This window comes from Bombus vancouverensis, chromosome 4 (assembly GCF_051014615.1).
Source record: "Bombus vancouverensis nearcticus chromosome 4, iyBomVanc1_principal, whole genome shotgun sequence".
Classification (NCBI taxonomy): Eukaryota; Metazoa; Arthropoda; class Insecta; order Hymenoptera; family Apidae; genus Bombus; species Bombus vancouverensis.
The window spans coordinates 11,784,654-11,809,887 of record NC_134914.1 but is presented as its reverse complement, the minus strand read 5'-3'; the positions used below and the strand labels follow the sequence as shown (position 1 = coordinate 11,809,887).

The following is a 25,234-nucleotide window of genomic DNA, read 5'->3' as shown; positions in this document are numbered from 1 at the left end:
CATACAGTAGTTAGTAATATTTATAGATTAAAGCATTTTCGTTTCATTAAATAATTAAAGTTATTTGAGGAATAATAATTCGGATAGTAAGGAAGAAAGTATTAACATAGTTCGTAAAAAAGTATTTTATTTTTGCATCAAAAATAATACACGTGCGAATATTTATGAATATAATAATGAATATAAAATATCTCAAATGTTGGTTTATCGACGAGATAGGCCTGCTATCTTAATGTTTGATCCTTTATAAATGTTAAATCATACGATCGAATGTTACAATTTGTTTTTGATTTTCTTCCAATCGAATCTCTGTCCCTCTTTACTGCAACTTTCCATTTTGAGCGTCTTGTTAATATTCATATAAATATACCTATCCCCTTGAATGACTGGTTGCCAAATCGTTGGAATCAACTCTGTGGTCTTTGGTGTTGGATTCCTTCAATGAGAACAAAAATTTCCTTTCTTAACTCTGCTGTATCGATTTTCGATAATGTCGTAACGAGTACGTACGCTAACGTTAGTTCCACGATATAGCACATTTTTAACAAACTTTAGAGCTATTTCACGTACACGGACATACATATCGCCGTTCCAGCACAATGACAACGTAACCGCAAGTTTGAAAATTTTGAAATAAATTCGTTACTAGATATATCTAAGATCTCTAATCTTTTCACTGTAAAAGCAGCTAAAAGTTTCATAATCTTCCGAACATTTCTGTCCACTAGATGGCAGTAACCTCGTTATTGAAATATTTGTGTTGACTACCGTATCTCATAGCAATAACGACGTAAGCGTTAGTTGCGTCGCAGACACGCTTGAAAGTAACTAAAAGGTGCAAACAACGTTGCTTATCGCGACACTACGAAACGTTTTCTCCATTACTTAATTATAAATTTTAATGAATTTTTGGTTTTATTCTTCTCCTGACAAATCACTTTTTTGCAGTTGCATGGAACTCTACACTAAAATGACGATATGTATAGCCCGATACAAGTACGAGATAACCGTCCGGAACTAAAACGTAGAAACATATCCATGCGAGAAGTATTCATTCAATTGCGTAGCCGTGCATTTATTATTTCCCTTTTTAATTAATATATCTTTTTGTTTCAAACACACGTTTCTCAACGATATTCAAGCTCGACGTTTCTTTTTTGATTTTTACATCCATGTATGACTAAAACACGAAAAGAAAACATTGGCTTCGTCTCATTAATAACCCAAGAGGAAAGAACAAAGTTCCGATATTCTTATTTATATTTTCAATTTTTTATTTCTTACTCTTATATCTCTGGCTACCCTATGACGATGGAAAAATTTAAATGAAAGTATGTGATACGTTTATTATCATCGTGTAGTTTCCGCGCGAATTATTCGTTCGCAAAATTATCATCGCGGTAATTATACATTTCGGAAGAATCGCCAATGCTCCTATCGTTGTAGTATACATGAGTATTCGGCATCTGTATGCTTCTCCATGCGAGAGAAATATTGGACAATAAATTTGCAAGATAGGAAAACACGTACCCAGTTTTTGCGAAGTCTGTCCACATCTGTATGAAGCACTCCATCATTCGGTACATCTCGCTTCCAACTTCGAATGGTTCTATGCCCATTGTTTTCCTTAAATTCGCATAGAACAAGTACTGCAACTCTTCCGCGTGTGTCGCTCCTATAAATGACCAAAAAGAAAGTTACATTTCTCCAACTGCTCTGAACGACAGTCTAAAATCATGTTCTGAAACTTCTACAAGCAAAAAGTTCAAATTGATGGCTTGGTCGGTACGGCAGTCTGATTTCGACGACTCTTTACGGTTGACGTTATTAGGGGCAACTGCTGAACATCGTTAAAGACTGAGGCGCACTGTTAAGCGTGTAACAACGTAAACAGACGTTCGTTCGCTTCAGCTTTGGTGGATACTCGAATCTTTGATCAAAGATTCCAAGCTTACACTTGGAAGACTTCGATCTCAACCATAGGAACTTGGGTACGTTAATGGTCGAAAGTTTCGAACAACTTTTCCAGTTGTATCTATTTACATTTACCGAATCTCTTGCTAATTTTGTTATCTGTTCGAAGTTGATACTGTTAATATTTCATTAGTGACGAAGATTACTAATGAAATATTAATAGTAATTTAACTATACTATTAATTGACTATTAAATTATTGAATTTCTATTTATCTTAATCTATTTTTTATTAATTATTAAATACTATTAATTAACTATAGTAATTTAATTTAGCTATTAATAGTTCATTAGTAATTTTCGTCACTTCGGTAAATTTTTGATTCGAGACATTTTCAACGTAGCGGAATTCTAAGCTGTCATTTGTCCAAATTCTTCGATTTTATGATTCACGTTACTATGGAATAGGATGCCTAATTTTTGGTAAAAAAATAGATTATGAAAATTGTTATGTAAATTTTGTGCGAGAGCTGATTGCATTTCTTGTATTCTTTAACTTTGGAATACCTTATTTTCATGTTATATTCGTATTAGATTCGTCTCTTGCTCTTGAATACGTAGAGAAATACAGTGAAGTGTATTTTGTAAGTTGGTAAATAATATGCTTTACGTGTTATTTTCATATTTTATTTAAAATCTTTGTTAGTAACGCGTTGAGAAAACGTTACTCCTTGTGTCGATCAAAATATTTGACACTAAAAAATCATAAACAACCAGAATCGAAATAAGTATTATCAGTTAACAAAAAAATATGCAAAAAGAGCATTAACAGAGCATTATCTATGCTTTTTACTACGATACACATTTTTTCTATGTTTCGTCATAGTCTATAACATCGTTATAATATCATCATGAAAAATATAAAATTACTCGATACTCGTTACAAATACAAATTTTTTCCATTAAATAGAAAAAATTTTGGAAGAAACCACTTCACCGATGAATTTCTGAGAGTTTAACAAAAGCTCTATCGTATTTTTATAACGAAAGAAAACATTTAAAAAACATAGAACGATCATTCATCAAAATAAGAGTAAGCTATTTGGGTAAAGGAAATTATGTTTCTTTTTCCTATTTCTGCATCTTTTTTTTTTTTTTCTTATAAAATACATACGACAGAACCTTCTTGGTCACACGATCGATAATAATCCGAGGATTTAAAAGCATATTAGAAATTGTAATTAAAATATGAAATACCTGGCAGAGTAATATTAAACGTCGCTTTCATTAGCGAGTGTTCTGGGTCGTAAGTGAACTTGTAAAAATACGTAGGGTGGTTGTTCCTTTCCATCTGGATATTGACAACCTCGTGAATACCCTGAAGGAACATCACGTCGCTCAAATAATTTGAATATTTATCCGCCGTTTTCTCGCTAATTGTATCTTCGCCCAGATACAAGCGTTTCACTTCTTTCGAACTGATTCCTTCCCTGTTTAAGTAAATCTTCGTCTCCTCGGGGATTACCAGCTCAAAGTTCTCGTTCACCTCTCGGATAGATTCCGCGGAATTAGTTCCCCGAAATACTGAAAATATTTTTACACCGAGCTTTAACAATAAATTTACCTTCACCAAAAATCTTCCATCTTCTCTCGGATAATTGCGATAATTGTCTTTCGTTTTAGTAGATTTCTAAGTTCGAGGATATTAAGCCGACGAATATTACGGTAATTGTGTGAAAATTTCGATTGGAAGTTAACAACCGTTAAGATCGCGGCTGTTATCGTTTCCCTTTGATTTCTAAAGATACGTTTTGTGGAAGTAAAACTTACTTCTCCAAGGTCTAGGGATTTACAGAAACGTTTGTATAGGAATTCTCTTTCGATTTGTACTGTGACTATCGTTTCTTTTAGGTCGAATTAATCCCCCAAGAAACTTCTCTGTGGATTTCTGGACTTAGAGAAATACAGGTTGTCCCAGACTTAAACGGCCGAACTGTGAGAGAATCTGATTCTACAGGGAAAGAGAAGAAAGAAATGTTACGTAAAGTTTGTTAACCCTTTGCACTCCGAATTTTGTTTCAATTTCGTTGCCAGTAGCTCCCAACGCTTTTAGGTGTTTTATTCGAAATCTACTTTAATTAAAAAATAAGACGATTTAAATAAATAAAGGAAGAAAGAAATTCACTTAAATACCAGTTTTATTCGCACTATTGTTGTATTTTGTAATTTTTAAGCGTATGATATATCTTGAAACAATTTCCAGCATGAAATCTTGCTTTTCTTTCGCACGTTTCACAAACAAAGGCGGAACTAAAAGAATGTCGAGTGGGACTCGACGAAGGAGCTTCTGAGATAAAAATTGATTTCGAGTCGCACTCGACATAGGAGCGCAAAAGGTTAATAAACGCTTTGTTACAGAGTTACAAACAAATGTTCTATGCGTAAGGTAGATAACGATGCATTTTCCATCACAACGCACGGAAATTGACTGGATTATTGTGTCAGCGTAGTTACGTGTTTCTTTTATCATCTGGTGACAATCCCCTGTCGTTAATTGTTGTAAAATATAACAATATGGTAAAAATGATTCTTTTAATTCCTCATTGTAAAATGTTTCTCTTGCGCTCCGATACAAGTTTCACGTCAATGAACAATGCAATTATTTACATTACAAAGTTCTATAAGGAGAATTTTCTTGAGTTTCAATAGCCGCGTCGTTATCCGTTTCACGCGTACGATATTTCTATACAATTTTGTAACAAAGCGCTTATTGATTAACTTTACATAACATTTTTTTCGGCTTTTTCCCTCTGTACAGTAAGCCCTTGCACTTTGGCCATTTAACTTTGGAATACTCTGTATACAAATATACATACACGTACATATACGTACAGTAGTAGAAAACGCGAAAATAAGAAACAGGCTTAAAAATAGCGCCATTCTTTACAAAAATAAAATTGATTTTCAAATAGTTGAAAGAAAAAGCGACTTCTCATTCGTCTCAGACTAATGTCATACATTTTTATAATATTATTACCCGCTTATTACCTAAGCTTGTAATGGGTGAAAGCCTAACACAAGGATAATACCGATAAATATAAAAAGTAAAAAATAATATATATAAATAAGAAAGATACAGTTAGCATAATTTCTTATATAAATTCTAATGTAAATTCTTTTGAGGAAAAAGATTATACTGAACAACATCGTTTGAATAACAAAAGAATTAAATGAATAAAGAATTGCATTCAACGTCAATCTAAATTGCAATCTTCCAACGAAATCTTTGAATAACAGAGATTATTAGAACGAGAAGTTACATTAAGAATGTAAAAAATTGCACGAGAAAGAAAATGAACTTACTGCTCAAGAACATGCTTCCCTCGTTTGAATTGAAACCTATAAGAAGAGGTACTTGAATACCTGCTTTAGCCATTACCGCCGGATGTTGAGGCATAAATGGATTTGCAGATTTGTCATCGACGCCTGGTGCAAACATTCCGAATGTAGCGTAACGTTCCTGTAAAAATTCATCGCGAGAACATAAAGAAACATAAAGAAGAATTTCAATTTCTGAAAGGAAAACCTAGAGGAACGGATGTAACAAAAAAAACGGAAGCTGACGAATTTAAATGAGTTTTCTGATGCAAGCAATTTTATTGAAGGTAAAACAGCACATCGATTTATTATCAATCGAACATCGATGAAATTTTACAGTGAAATACATTTTTACCTCGTACGTAATGTCGACGATCACCAATTATTTCCATCGGAGAGCGTTATATTAATTGTAGAATTAATTGAATATTTTAATAGCGCAATAAAAGATACCTGCTGATATCGAGTAACGATGAAATAATTTTATTATGATTATTGCAAGAAGAATCAATTGATCTCTAACTAAAGCATTTTTACGAAAAACCACCACAGTTAATATACTAAAGAAATAATCTTAAAGAACGAGACAAACGTATTTAAAACGATATTTGTTGGTTGGTTCAGAATATGACAAGGGGAAATATATAGAAGTAGACTTGTAACTTTTAAATGGTATTTGCAGCACAATATATTCCGCAAATAAATCCATCGAATGTGAAATATATTTAAAATTAAGAGGATAAAAATCACACGACTGAAACTGAAACGATTATTGCAAGAAGAGTCAATTGAACTCTAACCAGAGCATTTTTACGAAAAACCACCACAGTTAATATACTAAAGAAATAATCTTAAAGAACGAGACAAACGTATTTAAAACGATATTTGTTGGTTGGTTCAGAATATGACAAGGGGAAATATATAGAAGTAGACTTGTAACTTTTAAATGGTATTTGCAGCACAATATATTCCGCAAATAAATCCATCGAATGTGAAATATATTTACAATTAAGAGGATAAAAATCACACGACTGAAACTGAAACGATTTTGAACAAAGACGAAAGTCGTTTAGTGTAGACAAGGTGGTGGAATAAATTGGCTTCGTAACATCGCTTGTTTTCAGTGGGAAAACCGATTTCGCAATACTTGTTCAAAGTTGTGTCTTTGTTACAATTGATACTTTTTAATCAAACTTCTCGCAACTGGGAAACGGAATCATGTGAATTTGTTTGGGAAATTAGAAACACCGGAGGAATTGGAAGCGTATCGCTGGACCGGTCGGAACTTTCTGCGGTTGTTTCATGTATCTCTCAACTACTCCTATAACGTTGTTTCTTTACTAAAATAATGTTCGTTTCGTGTTTTCCGAGTTCTGGAATTTACTCAATCTATCGTTTAAATGTTTCCCGTGAATTCCGTGAATTTCGTTCTGCGAAGGAAATATGACCAGCAAGAAAATTTCTAACACATTGTTTTCACAATTGTTATTCATTTTTCATTGAGATTTTAGATCTCAAACCATGTAAATAATTGTTGTTTTGTTTCATAAAACCAGAAAATTTTCTATTTAATGACTACCTTTTGCGAGACTCACCTTTGGCGTGAGAAGCTTAGTTTCGAGATCCACGAGCTTTTTCGCGTCTATCGTCCTCAGGAACTCGACCACAGTCTCAGGATCGGTCGAGGTTTCGCCAAGTTTTGCGGCCAACTGGAATCCGTACTTGCTCGGTTTCTCGCTTATAATGGCCCAAGGATTAAACGCCACTCCGCTCTGTATAATCGCTTTGTGAAACAATCCTGTGCAAACCAAATTAAAACTCTCAATCTTTCCAATGTTTCCGATTTTCAGTGAATCAATGAGTTTTTCGACGAGAGAAGATACAATACGATATACAGAATATTTGTACAGCAGTTTATTCTTACAAAAATATATCCGAGAAGATGGAATATAGATCTTTTATGCTCGATACATTTTCGAATCTGATTTTCTTGGAAGAAAATCTCTTTTCTTATACTCTTTTCTATCTTTTTTTTTTTCTTTTTACTTATCTTCATTTGTGCGCAGAACATAGTAAGAATGGGGAGACACGCTACATAACACGGATTTCGATTTTAGGGTAATGGGATAGAAATAACGCGTGATGATACGTTCTCTGAAAAAACGAGCGGAAGGGCACAAGCGAAAATGTTTCGCTTGTTAAAAAAAAAAAAAAAGAAAAAAACAAAGAACTATATTCGAAGAAAAAAATGGAATTTATGCATGTTACTTTCATTTCGACGGAATAAAAATGTTATTCGCTGGAATTCATTTGATTATGGTAATTTCGAAAATGATGATATTAGATTATATGACATCTCTATGATTTAAAATTAGAATATAATTCTGAATATAATTCTTCTTCGCGTATTTCATCATTTCCCATCGCATTCCTATACTGTAGTATTGAAAAAGGATAGTGTGAAAGAAAAATTCGAAATATTTCGTTCTCAACGTGTCACTTACGCAGCCAGAAATTCGTTTTAAACTTTGCTCTTCTAAGTGTCGTTATTAACGAGAGAAACAAGAACATGGAAATCTGATGTAATTTCGTTTTTCAAAACTTGTATCCTACACACATCGGATTACCACGTTCCTTTCCGTCTTTGAAATTCTCAATTTATTTGATAGTAAGTATGTGCTTTCCAGCTACTCTCTATAAACGTCTATTTAAGCCTGTAAATAATGCCTAGATAGAAACGTTGAATCGTCCTTTTAGCTGCATCAAAATAAATATTTGAAATCCTACCGTGAGCCAATGGAGATATAGTTAGGTAATGGACCGACGATGCACCAGCGCTTTCTCCGAATATAGTGACGTTGTTGGGATCTCCACCAAAGTTGCAGATATTTTCCTGTACCCATTTCAGGGCCATCACTTGGTCCTTTAAACCTTGATTACCCGGCGCGACTTCGTGTTCCAAATTCAAAAAACCTGCAACAAGAGACGAGGATTGCAAATCGGAATTCTGTAATCTGTACACGCTTCCGCGATATTTATTTTTGATATCGTAAACACGTTGTCAAATATTATCGCTCTTGAAGGCTCGATAAGCTTTCTCGCTAAAATTCTTAACCCTTTTAGATTTGAATTTTTTTCAAGCTTCGAGAAATATTTGCTTCAATCGTTAGTGTCAAAAGTTTGAATAAGTTTCGTGTGAAATTCTACGAGCGTTTAATTGTAAGTTATCTGATCGAAGAATGTTCATATCGCGTAACGCAGCGTGGATTTTAAAATTATTCTTCCAATTAGGCCATATATTATTAAAATGTAAATATAAACCGGATTAAGTTAGAAGCGTAGAAATAAATTTGATTGATTAATTGTTTGAGCTGTCTTGTGTAGTTAGGTTGTATGCAACGTCGTGAAAATGTCAGGTAGAGAAATATGATTTATACGATCCTCCAAGAGGATTCATTTTACGGGCTGATAAGTTTTTGGCTTTGGATGTCGTACATTTTTCAACGATTTCGTTTCATGTGGGATGCCAATGTGGAAAATACGAATGACAAATGACTTTCTGATAAAACCGAGTGCAGCAGAGGCATCGAATTTTTCTTGAGAATTGCTTTTGTCATTTGCTCGAACGATAAAGGCACTTTGCTGTATTGGGAACAGCGTTTCGTTGAAAGTAGAAATTCTCTCTTGTTCTGGTCAATCTGTTTCTTACGTTTTGTATTTTCACGTACCGAGATACATGCTGATTCAAAGAATAGAAATGTTAATCCAGATAAGAGAGGAAAACGGTAGAGAAAGTAATTTTACCAATAAATACTAGTCAATTTCTTAAATCAATTATTGCCAATTCCATTTTCAAACGATTATAAAAGTGCATTTTTATAAAAATAGAATTAGTCCCTTCTTGTCTGAAAGGAAATAAGGTTCTCTTGAGGTTTAAGGTTCTCTTGTTCGCTTAATTTGTTACATTTATTATATGCAAACTGATTCGATATCTTCGTGAAAAAAAAAATTTCCTGAATCATTGCGGTGAACGAGATAGTATCAGCTGCAGTCGCTCTACTATTATTTTATCTACCACTCTTCTATCTCTACGTGAAAAACAACGATACATCGCGTGAAAATCATCGATAGAATGCGATATGAGATAATTAACATTATATAAGAACTAAGATAATTGAATAAAAAGCAGGAAGCCTGATAAACTAGTCTAAGAAAACGTTTAGCGCGTTTCGAGATAAAATGATTTATAAACTACGCTAATTTTTACTTTTGGCTACGTTAATATACATTAATGTAGATAATCGCATTAATTATATATCTAATTATTATATATTATATATTACTTTACTAGTTATATTATCAATCATTTTATATACACAATAATGAAAAATAATAATAATAGATACATAATATATATTATAATACAATATATTATACCAGTATATATTATTAACGATTATATAAATATTACTAACAAGCAACTATAGCACAAGCCATGTCAGTGACAGACGCACTCACCCAAGACACCGAGTCTGTAATTAATCGTGACCAGAATAACATCCTTCCGCATGAAATACACGGGCCCATAATACTCGTCGCTGCCTGACCCCATCATGAACGCACCACCGTGGATCCATACCATCACCGACATTTTCGTCGATGTCGGTTTCATTGGTTTGTACACGTTCAAGTAGAGGCAATCGTCGTTGCCCACTAAATCGTGCGACAACATGTCCTTCTGGCTGCAACAGTTGCCGAACTCTAAAGCGTCCCTTACACCTGTCCATGGCTCTAAGGGTTCTGGATCCTGAGCAAAGACAGAAAGAAAGATCCTGTAGTGATACGAGGAAGTTCCTTTAATCGTGGCATAACGATAAAACGAACGTTGACCGTCACATTTATCGAGGCCAATGACGAATTTGTTTTGCTGAATACCGACAGACATTTATGAGGAAATAAATTTCGAGGAGTATTTTTTACGAAGAAGGCGTATTTTAAGCGTAATATTCGGAAAAACGAAGCGTTAGGGTAAATTATTACATATTTCGTAGAATATCGATACAAATTCGTAGATATTTCTAAATAAAATTCGTGCTATTCCTTCGCGAAGAAGAAAAGTATATTTTTAAACGTAACATCCATAGAGACGAAGAACGCGCTCGTTAGAAGGATTATCACATACTTCGATGAATATCGGTAGAAATTTTCAAACGAATATTTTTTCTTTTGCGTAGAACGAAATGCATCTGAGTATATTTAAACGTAAGAGAAACGCTTGGAGACAAGCACCAAAGTGACAGAGAACATTTTTATATATTTTATTGAAAGTATGCGGAATCTCTTGAGAAAATATTCTTCGATATTGGCTCTTCACTGAAAGAACTACACTAGCCTAGAAAACCTAGCGTCGATTTCGATCTTAGGTATTCCTTCCTGTAACGACAAACGTGACAGTTTTGCGAAGGCTCTTAGAGTACACGGTGTTCTTCTTTAGAATATAGAACTCTTGCGTTTGGTATTACGTATCTGTATGCGCGTGCGTACGTAAGTAAGTATGTATCATGAAACTTTTGAACTTTCCTCGTTATTCTTCATCTTGGTTTTCACTTCGAAGCGGTTTATTCGACGAGTTGCGTGAGCACGTTTTATTGTCGAGAAAATTACCGATAATAGTAAACTAATCTGTCTGATGTAACCGTTGCATTCCGTGTAGAGTAGAGGAAACAATTTTCGTTTTCGCGGTTTTTAATTCGACGTTTAATTCCGCGTTCTTACGAGGCATTGGTTTCTGTATCGTTAAAGATCACGTTGAATAATTAGTGCATATAAAGATCATTATCAGAAGTTAAAATAAATTAACTCAAGTATAATAATACAATAATTACCGAAAGTATTTTATATGAGATAATTATCATAGGTCAGACTAATGTTAAAATTGAACAGGTGGTAACAAATGGAGTGAAAATTATTATAATTTATATAGTTACGAAATATCGCACTTTTATCGGCAATATCGCACAACCATCAAGTTTCTACATAGACAAAGAACTGTCGTCGAAGATTATTTTATTAATCAGATTCATCAGCAGAAAAGGACAGTGTTTGTAATTTTTAACGACGATTATTTTCTGTTGAAAATGACAACGTGAGTTCGTGCTCGCCATCCATATGCAGATGCGTTAGTTATAAGAAATAGTAACTAGAAGATAATCCTAGTTACGATCGATAGATTTAATCGATAGGCTTAAGATGCTTTTTTGTTTTCATCCCTAGTTCTTTGTAAGCGCGTGCAATAAAGGTTTTTTTGACTCAGAACGGTGTGATAGATTTATCCATTCAATAAAATAATAACTATTGTGATCCTACCTTTGAGTATAGAAATAACGACATTTTCAATTTATGAAGCTATAGAATCCTAAAGAACCTCCTTTCCAGTTGTGTCATTATTATAGCGAATATATGCCGCATGATAGGTACCGCGAATAAATTAACTTCAAGATCGCATAGAACGAGCGTAATAAATTTTCTATGCTGGAAATTATATGAATTGGAAATTATGTTAACACGATGTGTCAAGGTCGTAGCGAATGATTCAATAGCAAGTAAAAATATTCTTTTAATAAGGCCATAAAAATATACTTATATATAGTGATGAAGTATTATTATATAATAATTTGAATATTGCGATCTGTCACTCCATACGGGATATTTTTTTTTTATTAATTGAAAAATTATAAATAAATGGTTTCTCTTCTCGATCCCTCTGTTCATCCTACAATTATGAATCTACAAATAACAACAGTCGAAAACGTATTTTCAGAAATTAAGCACAAAACATTTTAATATGAAACTTATATTTATATCTAGTTGCACGATACGGTGATCGTATTTGATAATTTTCAATGACAGTATCACTGAGATCGGTGAACAATGGTTTAACCCTTGTCACTCTGCCAATGTGCTAATATATCTACTAATTATGTACATAATTATCTTTTATCTTAAAAATTCCTTCGGAATATTCCCTCGCTATCTTCGTTATTATAGTCTCTAATCAAAGTCTATTTTATTTTACGTATGACACTGTCCAATTATGAAAAAAGATAGGATCTCGTTATAGCAAATTGGCATAAACACGATGATACGGTGTTATTACAGTTTATCAATATTTATTGCAATTTGTTTAAAAATCGATAAGTACAGTAACGATAAGCGCGTATAAACTGAGGAAATTCTTATAGGAAATTCAATTTAATTTAATTTGCAATTGTTTCGCGAGTGATAAACTGAAATATAAAATGTACAAATTTGAAAGCCTCTCTATATTTATAATGCTTCCAAGTATAAGAAACTTATTGATCCTGTCTATTATTAATACTTATATCTCTGTTACTAATCCTCACATTATACCAAAAGACGGAAACAAAACGTTTCGCAATACAGTTAACTGGATCTAAATAAAACAATTCCCCATTGCATATCGCTCTATGTTATGCACTTGTATAAAATTTGAATTATTTACATGTATTAAGACACATCATCAAAGTACCACTCGTTTTTTAATATTACTTTTTATTCCAGCATATTACAGTTCTCTAGATCTTTAGATCAAATAACGACACAATTTTTCCTGTTATTGCCTTTTCCCATGATCAAGCGGAGAAAAGATAAGAGAAAACGAGGAATCATTTTTCCACTGTCATATCTAGTTTAAACACGCAACGGAGTTTCGTCGTGTGGAACGATCGTTTCACTGGAAATTCACCTTAAATCGAAGCAGCCCGACTGGCGGTTTCGCGTATGGGATACCACGAAACGAGAGATACCGGTCACCATAATAGCTTTCCTCGATAACGCCACGTAACTGGCCTTGCTTCACGCGTACCACGGTGTTGTCGTGCGCCATAACGCAAAACGAATCAACTTTCGACGACCGACGATTCGAGCTGAACTGGTAGCATACTGTAAGCATTGTATTAAATAAGGACCTGTCTTCTCAGTTGGTTAACCACGGTGCTATTGGTGGGGACGGCATCTGACGATCTGTTTAAACCTTGCCCAAGGTTACAGTACGCTGACTCTGCCGTTACTCAGTATACATTGCCCGATGGTTTAAAATAGAAGTACAGTAGAAAGTAATGTTTCTTTTCGCTTTTCTATCGAGGCAGTTTGAAACGCTACGAGGAGATTATTTTTCAGTATATCGTACGTTGTACAGCTTCGAATAAATTAAAATTAAAATTACGATATATTATTTGTTGAAAAAAGTTATTCGAAATGCCAAAAGACTAGTATTTTTTTCTGTTTTTATTGAGGTAATTTGAATTTATTGAGGTAATTATTCTTTCGTAGGACTACAAAATAAAAAGAAACCTCGTAACGATTCTCAGCTAAACAAAACCCGTTCCTTACTGAAAATGAATAGTTTTAACAAATCTAAAAAGAAAGGGAATATAATTTTTGCGTTACTATCTGCTACAACGTTACTTCCATTGTTTTTCTATCGTTAAAAGCATTTTTTAATTTGAGATAAATGCGAAAGAACGGTTATTCCACGACAAGATGGTGGACGATAGATAAGATTGTACGATACAATTATAATCGCGAAGGTAGATTTGCGATTTTTGTGGAAATTTTAGAAAAATAATTTCTACATATAAGAAAATTTGCATAAATCACACATTTGAAGTGAAGTATATATATATATATACAGGGTGGTTGGTAATTGGTGGTACACGCGGAAAGGGGGTGATTCTACGCGAAAAAAGAAGTCGAAAATATAGAATAAAAATTTTGTTTTTTAATTTTTCCATCGAGACAACGATCTACAGTGAGATCCGTTATAACGAGACGCGATAATGTGCACGCGTACCGAGCCAAAATTCAAAGTCGATTTTCTCGAAAACAAAGCCTCGAACGACAAATTTTTATTCTACATTTTCGACTTCTTTTTTCGCGTAGAATCACCCCTTTTCCGCTTGTACCACCAGTTACCAACCACCCCGTATATATATGTCGGAGATGAAAGGAAACCGGAGCCTCTCCTTTGAAATTTTGGGAAAATCCTCTAATACTTTAGCCTAGATTCTATCGTAGCCGTAATTAAGCAATTGTTGTCATTCAATCTGATCTAATGCCAAACGTAGCCACAGTCACGGGATGGACGTTTTGCCTGACGGAGGTGTGGAGTGGCTGTACGGTTCTCTTTAAAAATGTGGTTGTGACGGCATACGGCCTCAAGAACGGGCCTAGCCACGTGTGATTTTACCTCGGAGGTGCCAATATAATGGGACGCACTTTGTTTTAATAATCAAACTCCAGGCAGAAACTGCCTAGCAACGGTGATTGGAACTTTCTCGATGCTTCTAACGAGTATTTAACAAACGAACGCAATTGTAAAGAGAGGAAAATTTTCATCAGTCTGTTATTCGTGCGATCGCCTTGGAAAGTTACACATCGAGCAGTTTATACCGAGCGTCCCAGCAATCGTATTTTGTGCTTAAAAGTATTCTACGCTTGGTAAAGAGTTATCCCGTTGACCCGTGGATTCGTTATCGAACCCAAGAACATCGTCAATCGCATCTTGCGTGTTTAAACACCACGGTCCTTCGTTAAACTTCGTAAAAGTCATTTTTGTACCTGTAAATATAATCTCTGTTGTACAAAACGATGGCTAGTTCTAAATTCTAACGATAACCCGACATATATATATATTAGATATGCAGTTCCTACGTTGTGAAACTTCAAATGTTTGATTTATTGAATGTTTCAAGGATGTTGTACTTTATGTTTGATTAAATTTTCTCATATGTAGAAGTTATTTTTCTTAGATTTTCACAAAAATTACATATCTATCCTCGCGATCATATTTGTATGGTACGATCTTATCTGTCGTTTAGTAATTATCGTATCGTAATCAAAAAATGTTTTTAACGATAGAAAAACAATCGAAGTAACGTTATAGAAGATAGTAACTCAACAGTTATATTGCCTTTTTGTTTAGATTTGTTAAAATTGTTCATGTTCAGTAAGGAACGGGTTTTGTTTAACTCAGACTCGTTACGAGCTTTTTTCTTTTTTTATCTTGTGGTCCTACGAAAGAATAAAACTGTAGTGTAATGTGAAAAACTTTCTGGGTCAATTACAATTCAATTACGTCCAAATGTGTTCATTATTCATCTCGACTTGAGATGGACCGGTCAGATTACGTTTCACGAGAGGAGAAAGAAGAAACATTCGTCTGTGGCAAGAAAATGTTGTTTCGGAAATTACTTGGCATTTAAACCGGAGCAGAGCCATTTAAATTGTGTCTTTCTAAGAAATGTTTTAACGACTTTAAATATGCATATTATTCGTTCCTGCTTATCTTTTACACCAGTTTATGTTAATAATTCGCGTTTTCGTAATTTTATACCGATATACTAATCTACTACTGTACTACTATACTAATGTTATCATAATGAATATCAGTCTAGCAACCTTGATTTGATAGATATTGCCTGGCATTTGGAAAATAGTGGGACTTGTTTGTTACAGAATAATTTATGTAAATTCTTTAACACGCTGGTGATTAGATTCCATCAGCAATGAGACTGCACTCTCATTATATCAAATTAAACTATTAAATGCAAGATAGTCTGCCGGAACGTTTATTGTTAAAAAAAGCTAGGTTGATTCGATAAATAAAGACGATAAGTTTAAGCTGATAAATAAATTAATTTATACATACCATAGTGTTATTACATTACTTAAACAGTTACATAAAAAAGGTACAATAATTAAATACGATTCACTACGTGAAGAGAAAGTTTATTACATTTCCTGGAAGAGAGGAAGCAAGAGAACAGAAGTAGCAAGTGAAAGGGAGAGAAACCGAAAGTTACGAAGAGTCGGACAAGGGAGAATATTAAAAAGGATAACAAATATTTCAATCGCCAGTTCATAATAAATGATACATCGATACTTTACTTAATCAATTGATTATTCATTAACAACATTAACGTCTAACGTTCTGACCAAAACATACACACTTTATGTTACGTACAATTTTTCTTACGTTTCTTTATCATATCTTTCTCATTATTTATCGTACTCTTATCGTTACTTATATAACGAACAAACGTGTCGTTGTTTATTATCCCGGGCAACCGTCGAACAAATCAGTCATTAAGATTTCTCGTCGAGGCTAAAACCGGAGATGAATGAAATGAACTTTTGCCCTCATTTCCCTAATTGAAGATCACGGCAATATCTTGACGCAGTTGTTTCCAGCGAAGCAATGTCTATTTTTCTATGATACAATCGGAGGAAGAAAATTATATATCAGCAAAATTTCTTCCCCAGATAAAACCTCCATTGTGAGTCGATCTTTTCATCGAAATTAGGATTTTTAATAATAAAACAGTTCTCGAGACGGCTGCTATCTCCTCTGTTCTATCTTCGTCTCAATAAACGAGCAAGATCCATAGCATCACGAGAAGGGAAACTGTATGATGCCAGTGTTCCAGCCGATGAATTGTGGCAAGCAATTTGCAAGGAAGCTTGCAAAGGCTAAATATTTGCCGATCGTACGATCGTTTCTTTGCTCTCGTTCAATTTTGCCCCTCGCAAATAGCAGACGGTCAACAAGCAGATGCAGCTAACTTTTTACGAGGTGACGTTTCATCGTCGACCAGTTTTACGACGATGACGAAGTCTGGAGAACAGCTATTCTCTTTGAAACATTTGACGAGGAAAATCTGTCCTCGAGGTAACCTTGATTGCTGGAAAAGCTGATAAAACCAATATTTCGAAAACGAGTTCTTCATGTTGATAGATAACGTAAAGTACAAGGAGAAAATCAGGTTTTCACAGAGGTGGAAAATTGTAAATAGAAAGCGCAGGATTAAGGAAAGCTTAAAACTGTTACTTGTGTGTATACTATGAGAGTATTAGTAAGTTTTATACCAAAGATTTTTTTATCACTTTGGTAACACTCGTACGTATACAGGGTGGTTGGTAACTGGTGGTACAAACGAAAAAGGGGTGACTCTACGCGAAAAAAGAAGTCGAAAATGTAGAATAAAATTTTTTTTAATTTTTTCCATCTAGACAACGATCTACAGTGAGATCCGTTATAACGTACCGCACGCGTACCGAGCCAAAATTCAAAGTCGATTTTCTCGAAAACAAAGCCTCGAACGAAAAATTTTTATTCTATATTTTCGACTTCTTTTTTCGCGTCGAATCATCCCCTTTCCGCTTGTACCACCAGTTACCAACCACCCTGTATATGTACCTTAAACGCTTGCACCTTAAATATAAATTATATTGGATCATCCCATAGTAGCATGGTTTCCTTAAGAGTTCAGTTTAAAACAGTAGGAGTTGTTACCATCGGAGTATTAAAAAATTGAAATAAGAAACTTAATAGGGAAATGTAATGAATTATAAAGAGTATGGGAAAATTCATCGTTAGATAATTAACAATTAATAGTAAATCGCATACGTTTCATACGTCTTGTATGTTTCACGTGTTTCTTAAACAGGAGGAGCGAATCGCAAAAAGAGCAGATGAACGAGCGAATTGGCATGTTTGCAGATACGATTAATACGGCTACTTAAATAACCTTTAGAGTAGTAGCTATATCAATAGTTAGTGCTCTACGCTACAAAGATAAGCGAAATAATGGAAACTTTCTGAATGGAGTATTATGTTTAAAAAGCTGAGGAATTTCTGGTCAGTCTATGTAGCTGTTCGAAATTTTAGTGTTAAATGTAACGTCAGTTGTGAGTTTAAGTAGAAAATCCGAGGGTCGTTAAGAACAGATCATAGTTATGGCATGTGATCGTTACGAATTGTGTAGGAAAGAGAACGTAAAGACTCGAATTGAATTTTCTCAATGAAATCAACATGCGGCCGGCGGTGATCATAACATTGAATCTTCATTCAATTACGGTCAATGACGTGATAAACCGGTAAGCTTTGCATTTCAATGAAACCTGTTCTTTCATATTAATGGCTGCGCTTTGCGTTAAACATGATTTATGCAGTGTATAAAACACTGTCTTTTACCAACAACATTTTACCGTACCTCGTAAACGATGTTGATTGATTTAAGCGTACGAGATATTAATAGAAAAATAACGATTTCGACATGTCCTGTAAATGTTATAACATGTTGTTCGTATTATCAATGTCGCTGTAACACCATCGGTGGAGAACACGTTCAAAGGACAGAGGAATTTTCAACGGAATATGCAAGAGGATTACAGAAGAAACTATTTTAATCTAAGTTTAACGTAGAACACAATGCGTCCTTTGAACGAATACACAGTAGCAGTTCTAGAAACAATTCATCCCACACAGTGTAATAATATTAATTTCGAAATGAATGGTCATATTTCACGCGAGTTATGGAAGCTAGACGTTCCTATTTAAATGCTCGCCACCGTATACCAAGATCCATTTTGGATTCACTCCTCAACTAGCTCTAAGAAAACTACCACCAACACCCTCTATAAATCATCGACGTTCCTCACAAATTACACGTTGTCGACGGTGCTGTCTTTTAAATAACGAAACCAAGCAATCTGCCAGGCTATCCATGCATAATTTCGCTCGTGTATTATTGTTACGATTTTGTATTTGTTGAAGATTTCAACGTTGTGTCAATTAAAGAGAAATTATATTCGTCGTTCTCACATGTAAAGTTACTTCACCAATTAACATGAAACGTGCGTGTTTTTGTAACAGAGACAACACTGTCCTTTAAGTCTCGTGCTATTAACACTATACACTATACACTATACACTATACACTATACACTATACACTATACACTATACACTATACACTATACACTATACACTATACACTATACACTATACACTATACACTATACACTATACACTATACACTATACACTATACACTATACACTATACACTATACACTATACACTATACACTAACAATAACAATAAATCGCCACTCTTGATCCGTCTCGGTTCTGCTTAACTAAACGGAGGCAATAAAACTCGCGCGTATCCTTAAACAATGACAAAACTTCCGTAGAATACCAAGTCTATGAGATTGGTTAAATCACGGACGAGAACTTTTACCATAATCGTGACGATTACCATTTCTTGATTTATGCCCGTATTTGCATTGCGAAAACAATCGCAACCGATTCGATAAATATCGGTAAAAGGGCAGCTCTAAGTGTCCAAGTCGAAGACAGATCGAAATAGTGGCGTTTGTTGCCCGTTTAATCAAAATGCAGATGTAATCTGGTAAATTTGATGGTGGTAAATTTGAAGAACTCGAAGAATACTGTGATATAAAGTACGATCCTCTTAGAGCGAGAATAAAAGGTAAAGAATGGCAACAAAGTCCATGATTTCAAGAAATTTAGGAAGCTCCTAGACGAATCAATATACAGGGTGGTTGATAACTGGTGGTACAAGCGGAAAGGGGGTGATTCTACGCGAAAAAAGAAGTCGAAAATATAGAATAAAGATTTAAAAATTTTAAATTTAAAAAATTAAAAAAATAACGTCAATCGAGACAACGTTCTACAGTGAGATCCGTTATAACGAGACGCGATGAAGTGCACGCGTACCGAGCGAAAATTCAAAGTCGATTTTCTCGAAAACAAAGCCTCGAACGAAAAATTTTCATTCTATATTTTCGACTTCTTTTTTCGCGTAGAATCACCCCCTTTCCGCTTGTACCACCAGTTACCAACCACCCTGTATATTGTAAAATACTATGTTGTCAATAAATATCGAACATATGAGAAAAATGCAGTTTGCAAATGAATATTGTCGATATTATATTGACAATGTACAATGCTGACAAAGTTCTGCGTGTACAATGATATTGAAAACTCTGAAATATCAATTCTAACACCGTGATGTTGTTATACAATATACAGGGTAGGTCAGTAAGAATGGCCAGCTGAAACAACTCGTTATCTATTGATTTTGTCAAAAAGTGTTTGAAATAAAATTTGTTGTACTCGAGATACTTGATCAGCTGAAGTTCGATTTTTTAATACCTTATATTTCATGAGATATCGAGGTAACCTTGAACTTCTGAAATGGCACCTTACACGCTCTTTATAACATTAGTCGATCCAATCGGACAGCCTCTACAAAAAGGTATTAACCTAATTGATGATTAGTTTAGAAGATATTTTAATTTACATTTGTCAAGTTTAACGTATGAAAGACAAAGAAAAACGTGTCTTTCTTTTGCAAAAATCAAACTATATCTTCATCTGGTCAGGTTGCTCTAGTGCAATCAATTTCATTTCAAAGATTTTTTTATAAAGTCAGTAAGTAACGAGTTACTTCTGATGGTCATTTTTACTGACTTATTGCTGTATATCGTTCACCTGAGGGCCTCTACTTTTCAAAAGGAGTGGAAAGGAGAAGAGAAAGTTTCTACTTCTTGTTCTCGGTGGTTATCTGCTATGTATACCAATTTTATCGATCGCGTTCCTTCGTTAGCATTTTCACTCCATGAAGATTCCATTTCACAGAGGTACGGATTACGTCTGAGCACGTTAAGGAAATAAGCGATTGAAGTAAATGGCCAACGCCGGGTAGAAAATCGCATTCGACGAGCTAAATTTCAACGAGCCTCCTCTCTTGAACCGAGTTCGGTTCAATTTCGATGCACCGGAGAGGAAGAAGCTTGAAATAAAAGTCCATCACACATTTCGATTACTTTTGATACGTTCGAGTATAGGAAGAATCCTTTTTCAATAAAATATTTCGTTTCAGTATGTTTTAAAACAGCACAATGGCAATTTCAAACAATTGAAATATCATCGCTAATTATTACACAAGAAACAATCAGAGCAAGAGAATATTTGACTTTTCCCTTGTCTTCGTTTTGCGAACGAAAGAAGTTTCAATCCACATGAAACGTTCAACATAAAATCGATCTTTATTATTTACGGATTTTTATATCTATCATACTAACCAAGAGTTCCATTGACTTATTTAAATTCCTCGTGAAAAACTATGCTTCACCGGGTCTTTCAATAATTTTAGAATCACGATTCTTCGGAATTACAATCCGATGAGACGTCTCGTAGCTTCTGTAGAGATTAACCTTTTAAAAAATCCATAAGAATCCATTGGAAGAATCTCAAAAGAGCCGGCGGTTAGCAATCCAATCAATATCGAATTCGTTCTTCCCAAGTTTAACAAATCTTCAATGAACCGCGATCTTTTCTTCCAAATTCTTTGACGCCCTTACGGACTAAGAATTATTCCCTCGATTATTAATCAACACGATCAAGAAACCGGTGATCGAGGTACTTGCAGGTTTTCCGTTTACCTCTTTGATTAATGGCGGAAGTGAAGCGGAAATTACTCTTTTCCTCCATCCACGATCTGACGTCTTAAGATCGCCTGGAAATTCATTAGAAACCAATTAAACGTTTCGCTTTGCGACACGGATATTTAATTTGATTTCTCAATTTCTTGAACTCTTGCTTTTTTCGCCAGCTCGGCGATAGATCGGCGTTTACGTCATGTTCGCTTTAGAATAAAGAATTTTTATCGCGGAGAGGCCACTTTAAGAATTCACATATGAGAAAACATTACGACAGTTCACACGCTGATGCTGATTATGTATAACTGACGAAAATCAGTCTTTGAAACGACTCGTGACTTAAAATGATAAATAGAAATTATGTAACCATGCAAATTCGAAAATCGTGGCGAAGAAGATGATTTCTTTATTCTCGTGTCATTTAATTAATTACTTAGTTAGTTAGATTAAATCGAAATTGTTTCGATATCGAAAATTTTGACTATTGTTCTATTTTTACTGAAAGAAAGGGAGTATAATAAATAAAATAATTTGATAGATTTAAAATTATTTAAAAAGAAAGTTAGAATTATTTAAAATCATCCTACTATTTAATCTTAATTGATTTTGATAATTCCATCTTACAAAAAAAATTATTCGATTTCATTGCTAATTCGATTGCAATCCTAACGGTATAAAATAGGACAGGAAATGGTTTCGTAACTATGTTGATGTAACTGATCGTCAAATTAGTCAAGAAACTGTATATCTACATAGAATAGTTCCCTGATAATTTCCTCTTCCAACTTTCCTCCTCTTTTGCATTTTTATTTTTTCTTGACGAATAGAAGAATACGAAAAATTAACATATGATCGATCGTTAATCGCGCGTAACATCGAATAATCAATACCTCAATAATCGACTAATTGTTTTTAATAATAATACACTATTTTATACCTAATAATATACTTACAATAATTTATTTATCTTAATTAGCTTTTCAACGTACAAACGATCAAATAATATATAGAGATGGGAAATTAAACGATGAAAAGATTAAACATTTTCCAAATTATTTTACTTTTTCTCCAATTTATTTCCATCGTCTCCTACCATTTTCAAATTATGCCATTTCCTTAAAGTGAACAATTTTTGTTGTCATACGTGAAGCGCAAAACTCTTACAACAAAACTGTATAAAATATTGCAGAACGTAGTCTTGCGAGAAAAAGAAAAACAGAATCGTACGAAAATCGTTGAGAGGAGTTTCACGGGGTAAGTAGTGCAGAAAGATTATAAAAGAGACAAACGTATGTAAATGTATAGGAAGAGTGTTTAAACAAGAGAACGAGGAAGGAAGGAGAATAAAAAAGAAGGAATGGAAAAAGGTTTTATTCGCATTTACCACTCTGTGTGGAAATCGTTGATGAAAATTTTATAAGATAAACAAAGAAAGAGAAAGTGACGGAGGATATAACGAGGAAAAAAGAAAGAACGAAGAACAATTTTATTTACATTTATCTACGATTTTAATGCTGGGAATGCTGGGAATGCTGGGAATCGTTGACGATGGTTTCGCAAGATATAAATTCTGTCGCTATCTGTGAACCGTCCGACACGTCTAAGGCTATCGCACGATTTACGCTTTCGCACGTCTACTGCACATAAATATACGTGTAATATACGTAATAAAGCAAACTGTATGCGTCAGATTTATTGTTATCTAACTGTTTTAGCATTCTATCCATTGCGCGATGCATTTTTTATCGTGAAAAGTTTTTATCGTGAAATACACATGTAACAAAAATCCGTTGCACTGCTTAGTTTTACACGTCCATTCTCTTATCCGATATAATACGTCCGTTATCTGCTTGCACTTCATTTTCCTCCAAATTACGTGGTTCTTGTAATTGGTAAAAAATAAAGAAAAAAATAATCGAAAATTGTCAGGTATACAAAACTAAAATTGTTAGCGAATAAATCGGTCACGCGATTAAATTCAGGTATTATTATATCAAATTTCTACGTTAATTAAAAGATTCAGTGCTATCGTATATTCGCTTTCACGGCTGTTCTGTTACATTCACGCTACGGTAAATATACCACTAAATAATTATCTCGTATAAATTGGTTTGTGTAATTTTATCGAATCGATTTACACGAAAACGCATCAAGTTACAAAATGGTAAAATTAACCTTTCAAACTTCGCGGCCACTTAATTCCTTTAAACAACAGCTAACGTTGGAATTAATTTTACGGTACGTTATTTTCTTTCTTTATATCTCGATGCTATCACCTGTTCCGCAGTTGCAACGATCGAACTCAACCGTAGTAAAAGCATGTTCTTCGAATTGCTGCGCGATACATTCTCTTCGAGAAATTACGTTTTTACTATGTAACAATGGGAATCGAGAAGAAAAGAATCGTTGTAAAAGAAGAAAGAACCATTTTCGTAATAGACGGTCGATCTCGAATACTTTGTTATTAATTTCAGTGCCAAGCACCAGAAATCATTGGTAGCGTAGTCTTATTCTGTTTCCTATATAATAATCGTCCTTCGAGCATCGTGCATTGATTTGATTTCAATTATAGATAGATAGTTTGAAGTGTCCAGTTTGCAAGTCGATGAGAACAAGTTGTAGGTGGAAACCTTGTTTATCTAACAGTATTTCTTCGATTGCATCAACTATAATTCAGCCAACACAGCAGTAAAATAAATTTTGCTGTTATGGGAACTTTTATGTCTTCTATGGGATGTAGAGATTAATTTGTAATTTCAAATTTAATTCATTTCATATAATTAAACGTATCCTCTACGAGAATGCGAAATTGCTTGCTGTTAAATTAAACACTGTGCAACGACGCACCGCTTATGGCTATCAGAGTTAATAGGATGATGAATTTCATTAACTCCATCGCAAGATTGATATATAATTGGTCGATCTATCTTAGACAGATTTTCTAACTTTTCTATTTTATTTCTTAATATCACAGCTCAGTTGCTTCTTCTTAATTGTTACTTATTTTTTTATTTCTATTAATCTATCACTAACTCTGCTAGCGCTACATTGTGCCTTTTCGCTAAAGAGATTCATCTTTTCCGCGAAACTAATAAAAAATAATTAAAATATAATTAGAATTCAGATAGAAACGCAGAAATATAATTGGAATTTCATTAAACTTGTAACGTTTCCGTGGAAATGAATGAAAAAAATTTTAATTAATATCTCTCTCGTGGCTGTGACAATCTTCTCTCGCGATATTCACAACAAGCTTTTTTCCAAGTTTAACATTCCTTATTTTTTAAAGCTTCTTCAACATTCTGTAATTTGCACATTTCATTCGAATCAAATGAACATGTAAATTACCTTACGTTCGTAAATAATGTTCTTCGCTATTTTGCTAGTTTGCTCTTCGTGTCGTTAATGGAACACGCCATTAAATTGAGAGATACATATGTATAGCATAAGGTGTACAAATGTACCGCCGTAAGTCATTCAACAACGTTGAATGAATAATAAATCTTGATTGCATTATTAACATCCAGGCATTTTAAATCACCTCGGATTTACTTACTCAAAATGTTAATTTTTCTTTTGTGAAACGTTTCCGAGTAGAAGATAGAATTATTAAGATA

At 34.0% G+C, this 25,234-nt stretch overlaps 2 protein-coding genes across 15 annotated transcripts in view; one reads left to right on the top strand and one right to left on the bottom strand.

Moving 5' to 3' along the window:
- Dh31-R (Diuretic hormone 31 Receptor) overlaps nucleotides 1-25,234 on the top strand; it is a 164,979-nt gene that overhangs the window by 121,199 nt on the left and 18,546 nt on the right. The gene's annotated exons all lie outside the window — the stretch shown is intronic.
- Nucleotides 111-25,234, bottom strand: part of LOC117156840 (juvenile hormone esterase) — a 36,483-nt gene continuing 11,359 nt past the window's right edge. Inside the window, exons 1-8 of one of the 2 annotated variants that reach the window (XM_033334230.2) lie at nucleotides 13,056-13,255; nucleotides 9,809-10,097; nucleotides 8,078-8,263; nucleotides 6,886-7,088; nucleotides 5,276-5,432; nucleotides 3,170-3,496; nucleotides 1,531-1,675; nucleotides 111-436 (exon numbers count right to left, since the gene is read on the bottom strand). In XM_033334230.2, the coding sequence (XP_033190121.2) occupies nucleotides 274-436; nucleotides 1,531-1,675; nucleotides 3,170-3,496; nucleotides 5,276-5,432; nucleotides 6,886-7,088; nucleotides 8,078-8,263; nucleotides 9,809-10,097; nucleotides 13,056-13,196 (1,611 nt within the window). In that variant the 5' untranslated portion in view covers nucleotides 13,197-13,255 and the 3' untranslated portion in view covers nucleotides 111-273. Of the gene's footprint in view, nucleotides 437-1,530; nucleotides 1,676-3,169; nucleotides 3,497-5,275; nucleotides 5,433-6,885; nucleotides 7,089-8,077; nucleotides 8,264-9,808; nucleotides 10,098-13,055; nucleotides 13,256-25,234 lie in introns of those variants that run through there. The other variant, XM_033334231.2, reaches the window with a different exon arrangement.